Here is a 20,858-nt window from a genome sequence, read left to right as displayed (position 1 = left end):
CTCTCTTGTCCACTGGCTCTCCTTTTCCAGCTAGCAGGGGCTTGGGCCTCCAGCTGACCAGGGCCAGACAGGAGGAAGTCATGCTCGGGCCACGGAAGGAGGGCCATCCTCCAGCCGCCACACAGAAGCCGGAGGACTTTTCTCGGTGGGTTGCTAAGGCCCAACTTCCAAAGTGGAGAGAAGCCCGGAGGAGATGCTAGCCTTGGAGACACACGTTGGCGACACTGCACAAGTCCCCGTAGGCACACGTCTTGTGCCTGACAGTAACACTGTGGCAAGTCTGCTGAGGAAGGAGATCAGCTTCTCACCTTTTGTTCAGAGGCTCAAATACCCCGCTATCGCTCGCCAGCGAATAATCCGACAGGCATGCGGACACTCGGCGCGCTCTCCTCTCCAGCCTCCTGGCACTGTCTTCTCGCAGAGTCACTGCTATAAACAAAAGACACACCTGGGGTCAGAGGTGACAGCACCGGGGGGCCAGGGACCGTGATGCCAAGAAATGAGCACCCTATGTTAGGGCACATACAGACTTACAGAGTGTTCCAAAGACACGCCATTCTATACACAGACATCATCAAACAGACATGCATATGTTTAAATTCGCTGCACTCAAAATTTTTTTTAATATTGAAAAACTGAAAAAATAAACTTTTGGCTACTTCTTTAAAAGCTCTTTACTTTTTTTTGTTTGTTTTTTTTTTAAGATTTTATTTATTTATTGGACAGAGAGAGAGCACTAGCAGGGGGAGCGTCAGGGACAGGGAGAGGAGGAAGCAGGCTCCCCGCTGAGCAGTGAGCTCCACACGGGGCTTGATCCCAGGACCCCAGGGTTACGACCTGAGCCGAAGGCAGATGCTTAACCAACTGAATCACCCAGGCTCTCCTAAAATCTCTTTAAAACAGTCACAAATCTCTCTTCACCTCCTTAATGAGCACACAGAACAGAAGAAGATGCCCCTTCGTATCACACTTTGAGAAAGACCATCATCCCTGAAAGACCAGGAAAGAAAGGTTACCCCAAATGCGGACAGCACCTCTTCCTTAAATACATGTGAACGGGGGACGGGGTGATTTTCATTTCCTTCTTTACGATGCTTGGTATTTCCCATATTTTATACAATAAACATATACTCTGTATTTCACAACCAGAAAAAATTTTTTTAAATTATCCAAATAAACCCTAACAAGATGTGGTGACTTTCAGGTCAGAGGACACGGCCGGCCCCAGACTCAGCCTCTGGAAACAGCTCCTCTGATGGCCACGTCCTCCCGGCCACCCAGGGGCCAGACCTGCTTCTTTCTAAAATTGCTTTCCTGGGGTTAGCAAGCTACTGGTACTAGGCGGCTTATTTTTGCCTTGTCTCTCTCTTAATCAAGAGCCGAAAGCAACCATCCACATTCTTCCTTTTAGCACTTCATGCCCTGTCTTTGCTCCTTCCCTCACAAGTTCCTTTTCACAAAGCCAGTGAAAGCCGGGCCGCCACCCTCCTGTGCCAGGTGTGAACGTGCACACGGGCGTGTCAGCGCCTTCCAGGGGGGCAGACTTGGTGAGGAGACGGGAAGTGAACACGGAGCCCCGAACGGGGCCTTCCTCTGACATCGCGATGCCTCCTGTTAGCAGCGCGGGTCCCCCCCCCCCCCCGCCCCCCGTCCTCTCTGTGCTTCCCTTCGGCCATCTCAGCTCTGAACACGACAATCTAGGCACCTGCGCAGCCCTACGTTGAGGGAAGTGTCCAGGCCACTGAGCACCAGCTCGCTTTCCACCCAAATCGTCATTCGCACACCGAGCCAGGCCAAACACGCTAGACAGCGCCCAGACGGACGGGCCGGCTCGGGCCGCAGCTCTCGGCCGCAGACGAAGGCTGTCCTTCCGGCGGTCTGCAGTGCCGGGCCCGGGCAGCTCCGGGAGCCTCTCCGGCCCGGGACCGAAGCCGGCTCCGTGCCGGGGCGGCCGGAGGCGCGGACTCTCGGAGCCCAGCTCTTCTCGTCACTCCTGCCCCTCGGGAGGCGCCAAAGGCCTCAGGTCGGAATCCAGACGGAAGCCCTTTGTTGCGCCGCTCCCTGCCTGCACCCCGCGCCCCGCGCCCCGCGCCCCGCGCCCCGGCACTGCGCTCGGCTTCCCGGGCACAGCCTCGCGCTCCTTCCAGGCCAGCCCGCGAGCGAGGAGCCCGGGCCCTTCCGGCGAAGCCGCCAGTGCAGCGCTCACACCGCTTCTCTCTCACTGCAGCGCCAGTCTCGGAGGAGAGAAAGGAAACGAAGGAATGAATCCTCAGTGATCCCGGGCTTAGTCACCGCATTCACAGAGCGACTGGCAACTGGCAGCAGGTGTCGGAAGGAAGTAGATCAGTCGTGGCCGGGGCTGAGAAAAAGCGCATAGCAGCTCCCACGCTACACCCGCGGCCACCTGCTCCGGGGCCTCCAGACGGCGCGACGGGGCGCGGGGCGCAAGGCCAGGGAAGGAAGGAACCGACGGCCCTCCCGACATTCCTTGTGAACATCACCGACCTTTCTACCATTAAAGACAGACAGACAGACACTGAGACCTAAGGACATCAGCACTGCTTGATGAAAAGCAAATACAATGAAAGTCACATTGTGGGCAAAGCTGCCAGGTGGCCTATTAGTAAAATAATGACAGCCACTGGTATGTGGGAAAAATACACAGGAATATGTACTTCAAGCTTTTAGATAAGTTCTTATGCAACTTTAGTAGCCATGATAAATATTAACATTGAAATAATAATAATAATATTAATAATAATGATAACGGTAACTAGCAAGCTTCTTTAAGGCATAGCTATGCGGTATGCCCCTCCTGGCCACACCCCTCCCACGCTAACTACACAGATTCATCGCACAAAGATGTGCCCACTGCCTGACCAACAAGGTGAGGGATTCCAAGGTCACTTACAGTGAACGTTTCTGTCGAGCCGCATGAGAAAGGAGATAAAGAAAAAAGCACAACGTGAAAAAACTGCAGAATTTAAGCCAACAGTTTTAAACAGAGTATGAGTATCATTAAAAAGTCAATCAGCGGATGAATAAAATCAAGGTTTCCCAGATTTAGATTAGCAAATACTAATGGGAAAAGAAAACAGGAAAAAACTTCAAAAGTCACGATACATTTGGCTTTTTAAAAGATTTTAAGTAATCTCTACACCCAGCGTGGGGCTTGAACTCACAACCCTGAGATCAAGAGTCACAGGCTCCATGGACTGAGTCAGCCGGGTGTGCCGACACAGTTGGCTTTTGAAATCCCAGAAAGATAAAAGTGTAGTAAAAATATTAAAAACGTTGAAGATTAGAGTCTATTCCCCCACTCCCCTTGCTCACCTTCTGCCTCCTCAGCTTGATTTAAAACACACAATGGAAGAAGTGACTCCTAGAGGTTGCTTTATAGGTTTGGGCAATTCTGAATTTCCACATACCACAATTTTATCTTTCGAACAGCTAAACGTGCCGGAGGTCAAACTTAGGCTGTCCTGTTCCTAAGGAAACTAGAAAGTCGGGGGGAACTATGTCATAAACGCGGGCGTCATAAACGCAGGCAGAGTAACAAGCAGGACCAAGATCCCTGCCATCTTTACGAAGCTACGATGACTCTAGGCTCAAGTGTTCCCACAAACATCAAGAGAGGCCAGAAGTCACCCAGTGTCCACGCCTGGAGCTGGTTCCCCAACCCAGCCTTCGCAGGGGGCACCCACTAGGACCAATGCATTCACAGAGTTAAGGATTTCAAATCTATAAAGACCCAAGTCAAGGGACACTGTCATACAAGAACTGACCACAAGGTCGCAGTACCCGAACACAGCATAACCAAATACCTCCCAGTCTAGGGACTGAATTACACAACATTAGCCAGAGTGGGAAGAAAAAAATAATCAGGATCGGAAACTCAATCAGCTCTTCTCCCCTCTCACCCTGTCTTTCCCCTGGCCCAAAAGGGCCCCTGGGCCTTGGGACTTTCTGCCTAACAAGACTGATACTCGTGCCTCAACCTTTAAAGCCAGGCTGGCAGGGAGGCAAGGCACTGAGGGCAATCAGCTTAAGCAACAACAGATGTGCCATTTGGTCCCGATTTTGTGTTTTCTTTTTTGAATTAAAGGAGTAAACATGGAACGCTGAACCTGTGATTATAAAGAACAAAGGGACGAAGGGCACCTGCACACGTGAATGAATGCCAGAAACCATACGCCTGGGGATGCGAAAGGCATGCTTGTAAACACAGAGGAGACAGCAAAGTCACAGGTGCCGCAAAGCCACAGGGCGGCCTCCCCAGCTCACACATCCCTGGTCCAGCAGGCAGGTGCTAACAGAGCCTATCATTTGATTAGAGCCACAGTAACCAGCGTGCTTACATATGTAAAACTCAGGCAAACACAACGGTGGTGAGTGAAGACCGCCTTGTTCGTGGGCAGGGAAGCCAAGCCTCAGCCGAGTCCGCACATGCACTCAATCAAGGTCATGCAGCTAGCCGGCCAGCAGGCCAGGCAACAGAGTCTGGGCCTCGAAGCTGTGTGTCTGAAGCTGTTACCACCATACCGCCCTGGCTTTGTCCTCACGTGTCGTCTCTGCCCCCTGCTGCAGGACCGCTCAGCGGTGCACGGCCAGACCACGCCTCTTGGCCTCAGCATTACCGACCTCTTGGCCAGACGGCTCCTTGTGACGGGGGCCGTGCCGGGCACTGGACAATGGGGAGCCGCACCCCTGGCCTCCACCCACTAGATGCCAGCAGTGCCCCCTCGCACAGCCTTCACTTGTGACAACACAAACCTGTCTCCAGCCACTGACCAGTACCTTCCAGGGTTCAAATACTCCCCTGGTTGAGACCCACTAAGCTACACAAATATCTTGTGTCTGCCTAAATGGAAGGTGTAAAACCTTGCCGTGCATATAAAAGTTCACGAACCTGAGGAAGGAGACCTTGCTCTTGGTCCTCTCGGAACTCTAAGGGAGTTAAAGTTGCTGCAGTTTGGCTCAGAAAAGCACACGGGGTTCAGATGAGGAGGGGCGGAGCCTAGGCCCTGCTCTGTGCATAAGCCATCGGTTGGAATGTTCTCTGGAGCGCCAGACCCGTTTTCTATGGGGGCTACCACTGGTCAGGCCCGGGCACCAAGGACAAGCTGAGGTAACTGACTGGATGCACAAGGTCGGCCTGGCTCCATCTGAGGGGCACCAGAGACATCGCTTGGGTGAAATGACGGATGCTTATGGGCGTGTCTTTTGAAACGACACCAATTATTTTCATTCCCACGTTTGATAAATTACAGCTTTGAAAACTGGGAGGACAAAGGCTGAAGAGATGAAGTCACAGGTTCACCGGAAGTAGAGTTTTCCCCTGGGGCTACGAGCAGACCCAGGCCAGGGCTGCTCTCTGGGGGGTACGAACCCCGGGGAGCTCACGGAGGCCCCAGGACCTCCTGAGCGGCCTCGGACTGCGGGAGGCGGGGGTGCTTACCATCCTTTTTGACAATGGAGCGCATTCTGAAGACAAGCCAAACTCCTGGGGAAGGCGACCTGACCAGCTCCACGACCTCTCCAGACCCCAGACCCCGGGGCCCCGGGAGGAAAGCATGCAGCCGGCAGGCGTGACCCCACCAACCGTCTGAAACCAAAGCTCGCTATGGAATCGAAGAGCCGGCTGACGTCCGCGCAACTGCACGCGATTTCGTCCCCAAACCCGAACCCGCCGTTTCCCCAGCACGAGCAAACCCGCAGCACTCCTCAGTACTCACGGGCAGCCGTGGGAGCGACGGTCGCTTGGGCTCCTCGCTCGCGAGGTCCTTCCCCATCCCCGGGGAACCCGTGCGGCTGAAGGGCAGCCGTGCCCTGCAAGTCTTCACCCCCCAAAGCAGAGGCCTGGGCCCGCAGTCTGTCGAGGGTGCCCAGGCCGGGCACCTCGAAACCGTCCCCCAGTTGGGCCAAGGGCGAGTCGCGCGAGGCGGGGAGGAAGGGCGTGTCCAAGGGCGAGCTCGGGGGGGACAGAGAGGACAGGGAGGAGCGGGAGGACAGGGAGGCCAAGGACTGCGGCGTGTCCAGGGAGCGCCTCTGCTTGTGGAAGGCCGAGGGCACCGGGGGGTCCAAGAAGGGGGCGTCTCGTCCCAGGGAGTCGAAGGGAATGAGATCGAAGCGCAGAAGCTGGCCACACTCGGCGTCGGGTTTCTCGTACTGTGGGAGGCCGTAGATGTCGGTGAAGCTGACGGAGCTCAAGGACCCGCGGCTGGAGGCCAGCGAGCCCCGGCTGGAGGCCAGGGACCCGCGACTGCTCCCGGAAGACACAGTCAGGGTGCTGGCGGACAGGCTGCAACGAGAGATGCCCACACTCTTAGAAAAGCGCCCCGGAGACCCGTGCTTGAACCCCGCCGCGGTCCACTGCGAAGTGCAGCACCTGGTCGGTTCCAGGGGGAACAGAATCCTGCTCCCCCGTCCCCTGCCCTGGAACAGAGCGTGACTCTAACCACTCACAAGCATTTGTAAGGCACCTCCACTAGTATTTCCTTTGCTTCTTGTGACTGTCAGTCGAGAGCGGTAGGTAACATCGGAGACTCATGCCTGGCTTCAGGTCCCAGCTCCCAAGGCCGACCAGCCGAGCCCACCGGGTCAAGTGACTTGCCCTTTCGGGATCCCCCCACCCCGCTTTCTCACTGGGGGCTGCAAGATAATCATGCCTACCTCGTGGTGGTGTGAGGGGGAATTACTGAGAAAATAAGACATGGAAAGCCTGTAATATATATATATATATATATATGTGTGTGTACTTGAAAAGGAAGCTACCACTGAGCAATCAAATCTGACTTTAAAAATATTCATATCGTTGAGAAAAAAAAAAAAAAAATTGAAACTATCCATGTGCATATGGAGATGGATATATACACCTCAGAAGCTGTAAATTATAAAATCGCCAGGCCAATTTGACTTCAGACCCTCTATTGTGCAGCCAAGCTTGGTTCTCCTCCCACTCCCTGCCCCCTGCATCAGCGGCTCCTCTTAAAAATACAACGTAGCCACTTCCCGCCTCTGTGTTTACAACCACTTCTGGTTCTAAATTCTGATAGGAGGAAAAACACGTTCAAGGGAATGATGAAGTTCATGGACATGCCTTCATAACATGATAATTAGGCATAGTTTGCTCTTTTAAAGTTACCTGCTTTGGGGCACCTGGGTGGCTCAGTCGATTAAGCCTCTGCCTTTAGCTCAGGTCATGATCTCAGGGTCCTGGGATCGAGCCTCACATTGGGCTCCCTGCTGAGGAGCCTGCTTCTCCCTTTCCCTCTGCCTGCTACTCTGCCTACTTGTGCTCTCTCTCTACCTCTCTCAAAGTCTTAAAAAATTTTTTTAAAAATAAGATAAAATAAAGTTATCTGCCTTTTTAGGGGCACCTGGGTGGCTCAGTCAGTTAAGCCTCTAACTCCTGATTTCAGCTCAGGCCACAATCTCGTGGAGCCTGCTTGAGATGCTCTCTCTCCCTCTGCACCCCCGCAACCTGCTGAAAAAAATAAAAATAAATAAAGTTACCAACCTTTTTAACTGGGACTGGAGATAGGATGTCAAGCGGGTAGCTTCTTCCAGCTGCATAAGGAGACAATTTCTTTTTTCCTGAAGCAGAATCCTGTAGGTAAGAAAACAGTCCACTGGTGGATTTCAAAGAGGGTGAGTTTACTTTCCCAACAAGAAATTCAACTGTAAATTCTCCGAAATGATTTAGGTCTGAATGACTCCATTCTAGAATACACTTGCAGGTCACGAACACCACGATAACAGAGACTGCTTGTGTCTTGCTTGACGCTGTCCCCCCAGCACCCTGAACAGTGCCTGATACACCGCAGAAGCTCCAGAGATGGGTGGGTGGGTGAACGGATGGGGGGTTGGGCAGGTGCACTAACAGACAGAAAGGACGAGAGCCTGGATTAGACTAGAAGACGGCCTCACATGCACAGCACGCAGTAATCCGCTGGAATTCCTGCCAACGAATCAGAGTCCCTTGCTTAAGCCCCCCTCTGGGCAAAAACACATGTGATTCTAAAATCCATAGAATTAAGATCAGACACAAATAAAACAAAACAGCAACTGAAACAGGGTTGGAGGGCATTTTTTCTCTTCTTTCCACTATCTTTAACTTTAGGGTTTCTGAAATGAACTCTGTCCACTGCACTCAGTCCACCGCCTTGAATGGAACCCGACACATCCAGGCACTCAACGCTGAATGAATGAATGAATGTGTTTGCCTCAGAACAAAATAGTCCTTGTTTATAAATCAAACCACGGCATTTAACATGTGACCAAGCAGGCACCCTTAAAACAGGTCTGTCCTTTGATGGGGAAAAGGCTTGACACCGTCCCAATCCCCAGTGATACTCACTAGCCCACCTCAGCCGGAAGACGCCGACCTCAGCCACTTTGCTCCGTCTCCACATTGGGTCTAACAGCCCTCAGCCTGTTCCGGGGAAAGCCTCCCTCCTCCGGGTCCTTACTCCCAATTCAAGCATGCATCCAATGAAGGGAGGCGCACAGAGAAACAGGCCTGCCTCCACCTGGCCCAGAAGGTCTCGGCAGCAGGAGCCCTGGGGGGGGGGGGGGGCACTTAGCCCCCCCCAACCCCACCTCGCTGCACAGCGTGGGTCGCAGACAGTGACCACTGGCAGAAATGGCCGCCGTGGAAGTGCCTGTCAGCAGCAGGGGACACCCCTCCCGGCCCAAGGCCACTCAGCGGCAGATTCAGGAGACACACGTGGGCCAACTCAGTTCCAGTGGTGAGGGCTCTGCATCCCAGCACTCAGCGCCTGGCCTGGTCCCGGAAGAGACTCCATCAGCTGGATGAGCTTGGCCAACCCAGTCCCTGAACCCGGGCACCGAGAGTCCCACCAGCTCCATGGGGTTCTGTGGATTTGTACCCTGGGACCCCGGCACTCATGTGTGCTGGGATTTCCACGTGGCGAGGGCCAAAACAGTCAAGGGTGCATGCATGTGGGGTCTTGAGCAGCAGGGGGCATTTGCCGGACAGAGTCCACCCTCCTTCAGAGACAACCAGCCAACGAACTTCCAGGCCCGCCTACCCACACACACCACAGAGTACCCAGGGGAGAGCGGAAGCGCAGGCGCACAGGCGGAAACTTCAGTTCATGGTCCCTTTCCAGGGTCAAAATCAACTCCGCGTTTATTCTGAGTGAAGTGACAGGGCATGCAATCGCCTCAAGCAAACTAAAACTCACTCCTGTAATTCCTTTGAGCCAGGCTCTCCCATGGCCACCACTTCCCGCCAGCAATGACATCAGCCACTAATGTCACCACACAGACATTAATGATGACTATCCAAGCATCGATAACCCCAACACGTACCTCGGTTGGGTAAACTCTTGTGTGATTAGATGACAGCCCTGAGGGCGTCGGTCCGCACGCAGTGATTCAGCTGGGACACGCTACCTGTGAGGGCTCATATGTACACAGCATACAGCCCTCCTGACACACCGCATGTGAAGGTCTAGTACACGGTCACATGGGTGATCGCCCGGGGGTGCTCTCCAAAGCTCAGTGGGTCCCCGCAGATACCCTCCTGACAGCTGCGAAACACAGAACAGAACCGGCCTCCGACACGGCCCCGGACCGCGCGCGGCAAATGAAAGGCAGTGGCCCGGCACACGCCAAAAGGCCGGGCAATGAGGACTCGGGCTGCCGGCCGGCCTCACCCCTCCGACGCCCACAGACAGCCCGAGACGGTCCGCGGACAGACGCCTCTGGGAGCGGGCAGGCACCAGGCCGCTGGCAGCTCCCGGGGGAGACCCAAGTGGCAGACGAGGCGAAGGGGTGGCTCGCCGCCACGCCGGCCGGGCCAGCAACGGGGCTCCCTCTCCGGAGCCCACAGCCTGCCTCCCAGCCTGCTGCCGGCCGTCCCGCAGACAAGGGGAATGCACCCCGATGCTGGAAGGGGGGGCGCTAAGCAAGGGGCTCCCAGCTCCCCTCGCTGCAAGCCCTCCTGCTTCCGAACAGGGAACGGGAACCGCGGGCGCCCGGGCAGAGCTGGCACCTCCCGCAGCAGGGAGGGCGCGCGTTCCCTCCAGCGCCCGCCTTCCACCTGCTCCGCCAGGAAACACACCAGGCAGTCGATGCCCTGCGCCTTAACGACCAGGACCAATCGAGGGTCATGGGCTAGTTCTCCGAGTTCGCATTTCTGGTTGGACCTTGCCCGGGTGCTGAGTCCCGCTTGCTCCCGAAACCGCGCAAGGCCGCCCACCTTTCCGTGGCGCCCTGCACGGACGTGGCCCGGGCGCGCTGGATCTCCTCCTCCAGGCGCCTCCTCTCCGCCTCCAGCCGCGCCACATCTTCCGCCGGCCTCCTCTGCTGGACGATGAGCTGCAGCTCCTGGAGCAGGGCTTCCTTCTCCTTGATGAGCTGCAACCGGTCCCTGTCGGCCTCCGCCAGGCCAGGCCACGACTCGTTCTCAAGCTGGGCCAGCTGCTGCTGGATCGTCGAGACTCTGCAAGAGACGGGCCCAGAAAGATTCATGAGGCCAACATAGCACCACACGTTCTCCACACCATCGCACGGATTCTGGAAACTCCCTGTGCTAAGTACGGAAATTACTGCACCGAGTGAACCCTAAATGACAAAAAGAAAGCATCTGGAAACGATGGATGATAAAAGGAACGTGTAGACCCTCTGCATCGCCTGCCCCGGTCTAGGAGACTAGGGATGGCAGTAAGCATGGCAGGCCTGCCTCAAAGGACGGACGGGAAGTTCGGCTCCTCCACACCCCAGGCCCCGTGCTGTTCCAATCCGTGCTTTCCTCCACCGCACTGACGCAGAGCAGGACGGAAGCATCTCCTCTCTCCCCACCTGCCATCATCAGGAGCTAAACACAGTGCTGGATCCCCGAGGGATGCTTCTGGCTTCCTGCCTGCTCTGCCGGGCCTAACTGGCAACAGCACCTGGACGGGAGAGCAGTGCCCCCAGCACAGGGCTCTGGAACAGAAACCCCGGAGTGCCCGGTGACCCACGCTACCTTCTGTCTGTTTGCTTGGCACACAGGCAGCGTGGCTTTGTGTCCTGAGTTGTTGCCAAATGCAGATTAAATGAGATGGATGTGGCTTATATTTTCAGAGCAGCCTTTCACGGGTGGAGGAGAATGGTTTCAGCCCTTCAAGTTGAAGTGGGGCTGTCTAGGAGGGCTATCTGTTTTCAGACAGAAACGAGGGACGCCAGACTCCCCCTGAGCCCGGCGCTATGGAGGGCAGATGCTGGCGTATGTGCCCCCAAAACAAAACCCAGGGACTCCTTTCGGGCCACAGAGAGCTGTGAAGACAGGGAAGCAGCAGGGGTGCATGGCCCTGTAGCCTCTAAGACAGTGATTCTCAAAGTGCGATCCCTGACCGGCAGGCAGCCTCTGCGTTACCAGGACCTCTGCTACAAATGGAAACGTGGGGTACCGCTCGAGGGCTGTTGAACGCAACACTCTGGGGATGGGGATGGGCAACCTGGGCTTTAACAAGTACCAGGTACTTCTGACCCTCACTTCGGTTTGAAAACCCTCTGCTTTCAGGCAGCCCGGCCTGGCCTGCTGGGTGCTAACTGACCGTAGAGCTCTTAGGGGCCTGCGTTAGGCTCCCGGCTGACGATCCTCACTACGACAGGAATGGCGGGAGCACTCCTGCCACCACCGTGTCCCCTGCGCCAGACACACAAACTCATCGAAGCTGGCATCCTGCCCACTAGGTCCGGACCTCAGAATCCTTCTCAGTGCTGTGCTCCCTGCAGATACCAGCAATCAGCGGGTGCTGGCCCACGTGTTGGAGCCTGGGGGCCAGCCCCGCAGCAGCTCAGGCTCCTCTCGAGCTAGACAGGAGCATGGGGACTGGGCAGCCTGGCTGGAGCGCTGGGTAAGACACCTTCTTCAAGTACCAAACCCATCGAGGACACCAATGGTAAAAAAGTAAAATAAAAAAATAAGAGTAGGGGAGCCTGGTGGCTTAGTCAGTTAAGCGTCTGCCTTTGGCTCAGGTCACAATCTTGGGGTTGTGGGATCGAGTCCCGCGTGAGACTCCCTGTTCCGAGGGGAGCCTGCTTCTCCCTCTGCCTCTTGCCTCTCCTCCCTGCTTCTGCACACTCTCTCTCTCTCTGACTCAAAGAAATAAAATCTTTAAAAAAAAATACAAGTTATAGTTTAAATGTGCACATTTACTCAAGTCCAATTCCCCAAGAAGGTAACGAAAACAGTTGAACGTCAGTAGCTTTATTAGGCAAGTTCTTTTCCAACTTAAAACTAATTTCCTGAAAATGTGTTGGAAAATGATGCCAGATCATGTCACTGAAAAATACTGCTGGCAGAGGCGGCTCACCGGGACTGGGGATCCAAGCGGGCTGGAACATCCATCTATGTCTAATTAGTGTAATGAAAATTTATGGTGGTCATATAACTGAAGCCCAACGAAAACATACTCCGAGTCGGCCCATAAATAAGTTGGTGCCAAATCAGACATTATACCCAATGAAATTTCTGGAACGTTCTACTGGAGATCAAGACAAGTCAAGAGTAAGGAATGAATGTGAAAGAGAAGAACAACACTGAGCAAATCCATTGTGTCCTCATAATTTTTCATGTCATTTATCCGAACAAGCCGCAGGAAAGCCTCTCTGAACCCGGCTGACATTGGTGGTATTATTCTGTAACATATACTAATTCTCATTCACATGCTACAGGCGCCCACGTTTTTAAAAGCACTCCCTGTGAGTTTTCTGAGGTGTACACGGGAGGTGATCAAGATTTCACGTGAGCCGGCCCGGTGCTGGTCAGCTGCCGTTCTACAAGCATTCAAGCTGCCGAGGGGGGCAGGAGATGCAGCCCTAGATAATCCTCTTCTTCCCAGGCAAATTTCAAGTCATATCCGCTACCAGAAAAACAGAATGCAGGAAGAGAAGAATTATAGGTGGGAAGAGAGGCGAAGGGCCAACTTCAAAAGGTCTGTCCACCGAAGGACAAGACAAATAGCACAGTGGCCCAAGTGACACCCAGTGTACCGTGACAGTGCACGGCTTACGGGACAAGTACGCACAGACACACGGCAAGGGACCACCTTGGCAGAACAGACAAGATTAGGACAAAACCGACTTCGTGTGGCCCACCCGGAAAAGCTGTTCGGGCTGTGCTGATCATGGGGTAAGCGTTTCTATGCTGAAGAGGAGTGCTTGTTCACATAATTAAATCTCACAAGGATGCAAATGAGTGCATGGTCGTCCCAGAGCTGTGACTCTAGAAGAACACAGAGAGATATTGCCAAGTGCCATTTCCTTCCGTACAGCCACACTCCAGATGCAGACATTCGGGGGTGAGGCACATACGTCCTGTCTGTCTGCACTGGAAGCCAAAAGCTCTAGAAGGATTCCTTCAGTGACTTCTCGTGCATTCACCATGGGACAGACAAGCCGGCTTTGCCTGTGACGCCGTGTGCCTCGTCTACTCTGCTGCTGGCCTGGAAACAAGCCATCCGTAAGGACGACACTTCGTGCATCAGGATTAGCAGAAGATACATAACCTCTTGCAAATGCCTTTAAAAGCTTTAAAATGTATGTCCGTGTGCTCATGACAGAGAAGAAGCAAAAGCACATCCTTAAATCAAGCATTCAGGTTTCATATTTATTATGTGATCTCCAAATTCGATCCCCCGAGCAGCTTTGATGCAGGCAGAAGTAAAAGAGGAATCATTCTCCCTCACTGTGTTTCCCTGAACAGGTTTCCTGCTACAACCCAGGCACCATTCAACCATGAATGGAAACCTGCATTGATGCTGCAGAAACTACTGAGACCCTCACAATTCACACGGAAATCCTAAATGTGATTTGCATTTTTACTGTAAAAAATGCACTTCTAATATAACACAGTTTTGAGATATATTTTATATATCTAAAATAATCCTTAATTATTTAAATTTATACCTAAAGTCTGCAGTCTACCATATAATTTTGCGTGTTCCTAAAATATGGCTGCTTTCTGGAAGGGAGACAGAACTCCAGGCAAGCCACGGTCCCATCTGATGGCTATGAGACATGGCAGGACGGCACGGCCACATTCTGGGACACGGTGTCAGCCTCGAGACATGTGCCTTCAGATTTCAATCACAGCTACAGATTTGATACTGCTTATGCTTTCTCTCTTTAGTTTTCTTTTTGTAAATATCCATGTAAGTGAACAGCAGAAGTTTAAGAAATCCTCAGCTAAGATTGAGGTCAGGTGGGTGATAAAATTACTGACTGAGTTAAATGTCGAGCCGACTGGAACCTTAACAGGACACTGATTCCGGACAGCGGAGGAACAGCAGGACCCATCCTGGCAACACATGCTAAGACACAGAGAAACTGGATGGGCCATATGTTTTGTTCCTAGCTGGACTGTGAGTGTTGCTATGGAAACAGCTACAGTTTGTGCACAGTTCTGGAACAAGTGCTCTTAGGTTAAAAATAAGGAACTATCTGTGTCACCGGGATTGGTTCAAGCCTTGCTCTTCCAAACTGGCTTTGAAAAATTCTAAAAAATTTTGGGGTGCCCAGGTGGCTCAGTTGATGAAGTGTCTGCCTTCGGCTTAGGTCAAGAGATCCTGGGGTCCTGGGATCGAGCCCCGCATCAGGCTCCCTGCTCAACAGGGAGCCTGCTTCTCCACCAGCTCCTCATTCTGCTCTCATGCTTTCTTTCTCACTCTCTCTCAGATAAATAAAATCTTTAAAAAAAAAAAAAAAAAAAAAAAGAAAAATTCTAAAATTTTTAACCAATAATGTGAAAATATTCCAATCATAAGGTCTGCCTTGAGAATCCAAAGTGACTTCCCGAAGGGAAACAAAGAAGCACTTGTTTGGTACATTTCACATGAGCCGGGGCTGAAAACACAAAACCAGTCATCACGAGAGTGGCAGTTTGGTCGAGGGAATTCTCTAGGAATCACCACCACTTGGAATTATGAGTCCCACTTCCACAAACTTCCTTTAGATCTGAATACATCCTGATACTTCTCGTTGTCCAGAACACTGCATGTTGACAATTTCACGACTCTGAAAAACCATCTCAAATCTAGACATGCAAGGGAGACATCTCTGAAATACACACCCCCCCACACACTCCCAGCTTAGAAGTGGTAAAGCCCAGGAGGTTCTGCGGAGGGTAGGCAAGCTGAACTTCTCGTGGAGGAATGAACCTCCCTAATGTCACATGTCTACAGAGGGGTGGGGACGTGAGGCTGTCCTGACCACGGCTCCAAGGTGTGGCCAGCAGAGCGCCTTCCCAGGTGCAGCGGGCAACTGTGTGACCAACAGCCGAGTAGGTTACAAGGCAGGCGCTCACTCGCTCACCAGATCAAGCCAGATCTAGAAAAACTCACTTCAGTAACTAGAGGCAAAATCGAATTACTCCGCGGGGTCTGGAAAGGTGCCCTGCAGCCACCTCAGGGGAGCAGAACCACAGGTGCCCCACAGAGGGCACCGCGATCAACAGCCTTGCTGGACAGAGGGGGGGCTCTGCTGACAAGAACGCTCCACAGACATTTTAAAGCAGCTTCAAGTCCAATGAGAACAGCAACTCATCATCCAAACTCCAGATCCACCTTCTAAGTGATCCTCGGCCACGAAGTGGGCCTCTGAGAACTTTCTCTTTGGGGCTGTTCGCCTCCTTTAGGCTCCAGGGAGCGCCATCCACGTCACACGGGGGGAGGGGCTGATGAAGGGCAGCTGACTTTTTATTTTCCCAAGTAGAGATTTTGCAAAAAACCTACTCACATCAACTATCATCATCATTTTGTAAGAGGAAGGTATTTTAACAGGGGAAAAAAATGATCAGAACAAGAGTTCTTTAAATGGAAAAAAAAAGCCAATCCGCGTGATAAAAACCCGTCACTGCGCTCCTTTGCCCTGTGCACGGTGGACCGCGGTGGAACAGGGACACTTCGGAGCAGTGCTTGGGAAGGAGGTCGTCGGTCTGTCCTTCGCCCTTTGCCAGTATCTCCTCCATCGCTGGGGGTCCCCGCAGGGGAGTATCTTCTGAGGTTTTACCTCTTCTTCTCTTCTGCTCACTCCTAGCCAGGCTCTCTAGGACTTTTTGTTCCCCTCTCCGGCAAATTCACTCTCACTAGGCCAATAGCTATGGGACTTTCTTACGATTCAACCGTGAATTCTCTTCCTTTTCCAGTGCACGCTCTCTCCCAAGGTGAGCTCTGCCACCCTGCGACATCAGTATCACCTAGATGCCGAAGATTCCCAGACGGTACCTCCCACTGCCCTCTTGGACATCTCCCCACTGGGACGGCTCACACTGAACATTCCCGACTCAAAGGTCCTAGAATGCCCAGCAATTTCAACTCCTTTCCAAGGCACCAGTGGTCTGCCATGATGCGGTCCCGCCTCCCTGCTCGCAGCCTCTTCCGTCCCCATCCCCGCTCGCCTTCGTTCTGCAACGACAAGCCTGTCCCGCTGCCGCAGACCGACCCCCCACCTCCTCGGAGACTTGCGATCGCACAACTTTCCACCCTGCTCCCTGCTCCCCAAATGCACAGGCACCCAGAATCCCAGCATCCTTCAGGGTGTAGTGCCAATGCCATCTCCTCCAACACCCAGGAAGAGAAATCATTATAGAAAGAGTCAAGATCACAAGCCTCTTCAAATGTCCATGAAGGCCCAAGAGCTGTAAGCTGAGCCTGGTGTGATTACAGATCCTGCAAGCACGGTTCTTGAAATGGAGAGACCTTCCCCACCTGTTAGATCCCTAGAGACAGGCACGTCTTGATGCCTTTTCTCTCCTCAGCTCAAGGAGAAGTACCTCAAGGCTCCCATCAGGACGTGGGCCTTGGGGAAGGGACCCAAGAGCAGCGCCGTCCACCTGGAGCTGCCCTGGGCTGCCAGGACGCCTTCCGCCTGCCTGCTGCCGGAAGCAAGGGCCAGACAGCAAGTACGTCGGGACGGGGCCTTTATCTACTCATCCAATAGCTATTCAGTGGTGTTCAGCTACTGGAATCACAGCAATGACCTAAACAGACAAAACTCCCGGCCCTTGTGTGGTTTACGCTCTCGGAGGGAAAAACAGATGATAAAAGAGAAAACACTCACGCAGAGAATGGGTTAGGTGGTCACATCTTCTGGGAGCATCGGGGTGATGGGGGCGGGAATGGGGCAGGCTACTTCATTCCGGACAATCAAGGAAGCATCTCCGACAAGGGGACCAAGAGGAGAGCAGAAGCCACCTGACCGACTTGAGACCAAGTATTCCACCCGTAGGAGAGGAAACAGCGAAGGCCCAGAGCACGGTGCGGGTGTCCTCGTGCTGCTGTAACAGAAGCCTACAGACCCGGTGCCTTCAAACCGCACACACCATCATCTTAGAGCTCAGAAGTCCAAAGGCCAAAATGGGTGGGCAGGGCTGTGATCCTTCTAGAGGCTCCAGGGAAGAATCCATGGCACTGGCATTTCTCAGGGCTGCCCCCAGGCCTTGGCTTGTGGCCCATGCCTCTCTGCTCTCTGCTTCCCTCCTCACATCTCCTTCCAGACTGTCCCTCTTCTAAGGGCCCTAGTGACGACACTGAGCCCCCTTGGGTCCTCCGGAACTATCACCGATCTCGAGGTCCTTAACGTAATCCCATCTGCAAAGTGTCTTCTGCCACGGAAGGCAACACAGCCACCAGGTTCTGAGCACTGGGACGTGAACACCTTGAGGGGGCCGTGATTCTGCCAACTCTGGGCACTAAGTCAGGAGTGTGCCTGGTAGGCTGGAGACCCAGTGTGTCTGTCCACAACCAGGCAAGGGAGAACACGGAAGGGAGCGGGCTAATGCCCGGGGTTAGTGGAAAACTGGCTCCTCACAGTAGGGCTTTAGAAGTAAAAGAAGAAGGCCAAGAGTAAGGTTTCTCAGCTGAAGCACTACTGACACCCCGGGGGGCTGAAGTCTTTGCTGTGAGGCCACCCTGTGCATTGTGGGCTGGTCAGCAGCCTCCTGGGCTCCACCCACTGGCTGCCGGCAGTGCCCTGTCGCTAGTCCTGAGGACCGAAACTGTTCCCTGGGGAGCAAAAGCAGCCTCCTTCAAGGCTCGAGGGCCATGTGGAACAGGGGAATGACAGCATCTAACATGTTTTGAAAGGATCACTTGTCTAGAAAAAAGAATTCAGACCCAGAAATTAAAAGAATCAAAAATCACACAAAATTATGTTGACCAGCACGAGGAAATGCACCACTCACACAAGGGAGAAGCACATGACAACTGAGAGAAGGTCTCTGCCTGTTACTCTAGTAAAACTGACAAAGAATAAAGATGTTTAATTGGCGTTGGTGGCAGTGCAGCGTGGCTAAGTCATTCTGGAAGGCAATGTGGGGTTATCTATCAAAACTTTCTTTTTTTTTAAAAAATAGGCTTCACGTGGGGCTCGAACTCAGGACCCTGAGATAAAGACCTGAGCTGAGATCAAGAGTCAGACGCTTGACCAACTTAGCTGCCCAGGCGCCCCTCCGAAACCTTTCAACATATGCGCGTTAAGATCTGTACATTTCATCACTAAGTATCAGTCCGAGGAAACAGTCATTTCTGCGAGGCTGGGGCCTGTGAAGAGATGTGCGCTGTTTGTGAAAGGGAGGAACTACACCCCGTCTAAGATGCCTGTGCACGGAGGGAGGGCTGTGCACTCTAAGCCAGATGCCCATCACATCCTCCGTTTAACTACATGGGCTTCCTTTATTCAAATGTTTAGGTCAAAGCCTGGAAGGTGTCACACCAAACCACGAAGGGTAGGAAGCGGCATCAGAGAAGGGGAAGTGGGTGGTCTCCGCTGTGCGCGCCTGCGACAAAAACAATGTACTCATGTACTATTTTTATAATAAAGACGAAGAGGAAAACAAAAGTGCGCACACACGCGCACGCACAGCCCCAGCAGGTCCTGGGGTGGGGTAGCGAGAGGTCGTCACCCGCAGGCAGAGCCACTGATAGACCGACATGTTCTTGTTAGTTGGGGAGGAGTTTATCTCCCGAACAGGCTGAAGACCATCCGTCATCGCATCGCATAAAGCACACTGTCTTTTCTGAAATGTCCAGAACAAGGTTAGATACGGCACAGACAGGAGTACAATCTCCCATTCTCCCAGCAGCTCCTCTGCCCACTGCTGGGGGGTGCGGATGAATCTAGTGGGGTCACCCATACATGGAGGCCAGCAGGAAATCCTGTGGGGATGGCCCCGCTGAGGCACCACAGTCCTCCAGCCAGAGCAGGGGTTCTCGGCCTCGGCACTGGTGATATACGGGGGTTCGTTCTCTGTGTGGGGCCAGCCAGTGCGCCGTAATATGCCAAGCAGCGGCCGAGCAGGTCCCCCAGAGCTGTAACAACCAAACCTGCCTCAGGACGCGGCCAGAGTCCCCTAGGGATAGAGTCCCCTCTCCTCCGCTCTGCCCGGTGGGAACCACTGTGCTAATGGGAAAAAGAAACGTCGTGCTTGTGCAAGCCAATCCAGGACATCTCCACGTGGGTACCTGATATTTAAATGTGGCCAATGGAGCCCAGAACGGCATTTCTGGCCCACCTGGGTCTTGCCCCCTCCACCCCCGCAGCTGCGTGCAATTCCTAACAAGGTCCTGGGCATCCTGAAATAGCGCTGTCTCAGCATTTAAAAGGTTACTCACTGTGTACCCGTAGTACCTCTAGAAAACAAAGAAATCGCTTGCTATGTTTAGTAAATGTCGCAGCAAAACACGTAACAATTATGTCGCAAAGCATAGCAACCAACTATTTTCTGCATTTTAATACGACACAGCAAATTCCCGCACCCACACTGTGCGGCCCAGCAGAAACACGCAAGAATGAGCAGAGGCGTATTCCAAGCAGACCACGGCCCGACAGACAGCCTCGAGCTCAGGAGAAGGCACGCGGGGCACATGGAGAACATGACCACAGTGATCAGCGGCACGGCTGATTGCACTTGGCAGTGGTCCGTGTGGAAACGGAAGGCCCAGCCCAGATACGAGGTGAGAAGCCAGGAAGAAGCGGAGCTTCAAGCTCCGAGCAATGAGAAAGCCCGTGTCCGCTCACGCCGGCCCTCCAGCACGGAGTCATCTGATCCGCTTTTGTTGCTATTTTTACATTTTCTAAAAAGGCAACAAAGTGGATTTCCAGACATCATGAACGATACAGGATCTGCAGCCGACCCAACTATCTCATTTCCAGAAAGGACCCCCTGACCCCACCTGGCACTGCGCTCCTTCTCCCCCAGCCTCTCAGAAAATAGTTCACATGTGACTAAAAGACTTTTTTTTGAAAAGACATGCTTCATAGCTTCCTGAAGCACATATGTGGAAATAATTTGGTTTTAAGGCTCTTTCCAGAAGACACAAAAGAGAGAGAGGGTTTCTAGCAAGGGGACCCGAAAGCTAGGGCAGGGTCAGAATACGGGAACCAGGGTCCTGCAGAGGCGGGGAGGAACAGGATGTGCCACAAACCCAGCCTGCCCGCGAGCGCTCCGCGCTGCATCCATTCTGCCCTTGTCCGATGCTTAGGGCTGGGAGAGGGGGACAGAAGACAAATTCTGAACATGTACAGACAGGCTCAAGTCTCCATTCTCCAAAGGCGGATGATTTACAGCGAAAGTCAACAGAAAAGGCTGCGATGCTCTCCACCCGAGTCCCGCGGCCGAGGAACCGCGAGCACCTGCTGACCTGGTCCTTATTAAACTGTCTTTTAAACCAAGATATGTGACTGTTTCCATTAACCTCTGCAGTTAGAAACGACATATATAAAAGATAAGGCAATTCTGTTGAAGCAGATCTGAGGGACGGTGGCTGGGCGGGAGGCAGGGCGGGCGGGGGGTGGAGACGGAAGCTGAGAAGTCTCCGTCTTTTTTCAGTCATGGCTTCAGAACC

At 53.3% G+C, this 20,858-nt stretch overlaps 1 protein-coding gene across 4 annotated transcripts in view; it reads right to left on the bottom strand.

Moving 5' to 3' along the window:
- The window catches only part of WWC3 (WWC family member 3), a 111,029-nt gene that overhangs the window by 19,354 nt on the left and 70,817 nt on the right, over positions 1-20,858 (bottom strand). For 3 of the 4 annotated variants that reach the window (XR_009349769.1, XM_059156462.1, XM_059156465.1), the window contains 4 exons: positions 10,229-10,471; positions 7,520-7,609; positions 5,736-6,301; positions 309-429 (listed from right to left, as the gene is read on the bottom strand). Coding sequence is in view for 3 of the 4 variants with exons in the window: in XM_059156462.1 (XP_059012445.1) it covers positions 309-429; positions 5,736-6,301; positions 7,520-7,609; positions 10,229-10,471 (1,020 nt within the window). In the remaining variant the exon portion in view is untranslated. The remainder of the gene's footprint in view (positions 1-308; positions 430-5,735; positions 6,302-7,519; positions 7,610-10,228; positions 10,472-20,858) is intronic. The other variant, XM_059156464.1, reaches the window with a different exon arrangement.

This window comes from Mustela lutreola, chromosome X, assembly GCF_030435805.1.
Source record: "Mustela lutreola isolate mMusLut2 chromosome X, mMusLut2.pri, whole genome shotgun sequence".
In the NCBI taxonomy this organism is placed as follows: Eukaryota; Metazoa; Chordata; class Mammalia; order Carnivora; family Mustelidae; genus Mustela; species Mustela lutreola.
The sequence above is the reverse complement of the archived record's forward strand: the minus strand, read 5'-3'. Positions and strand labels throughout refer to the sequence as shown.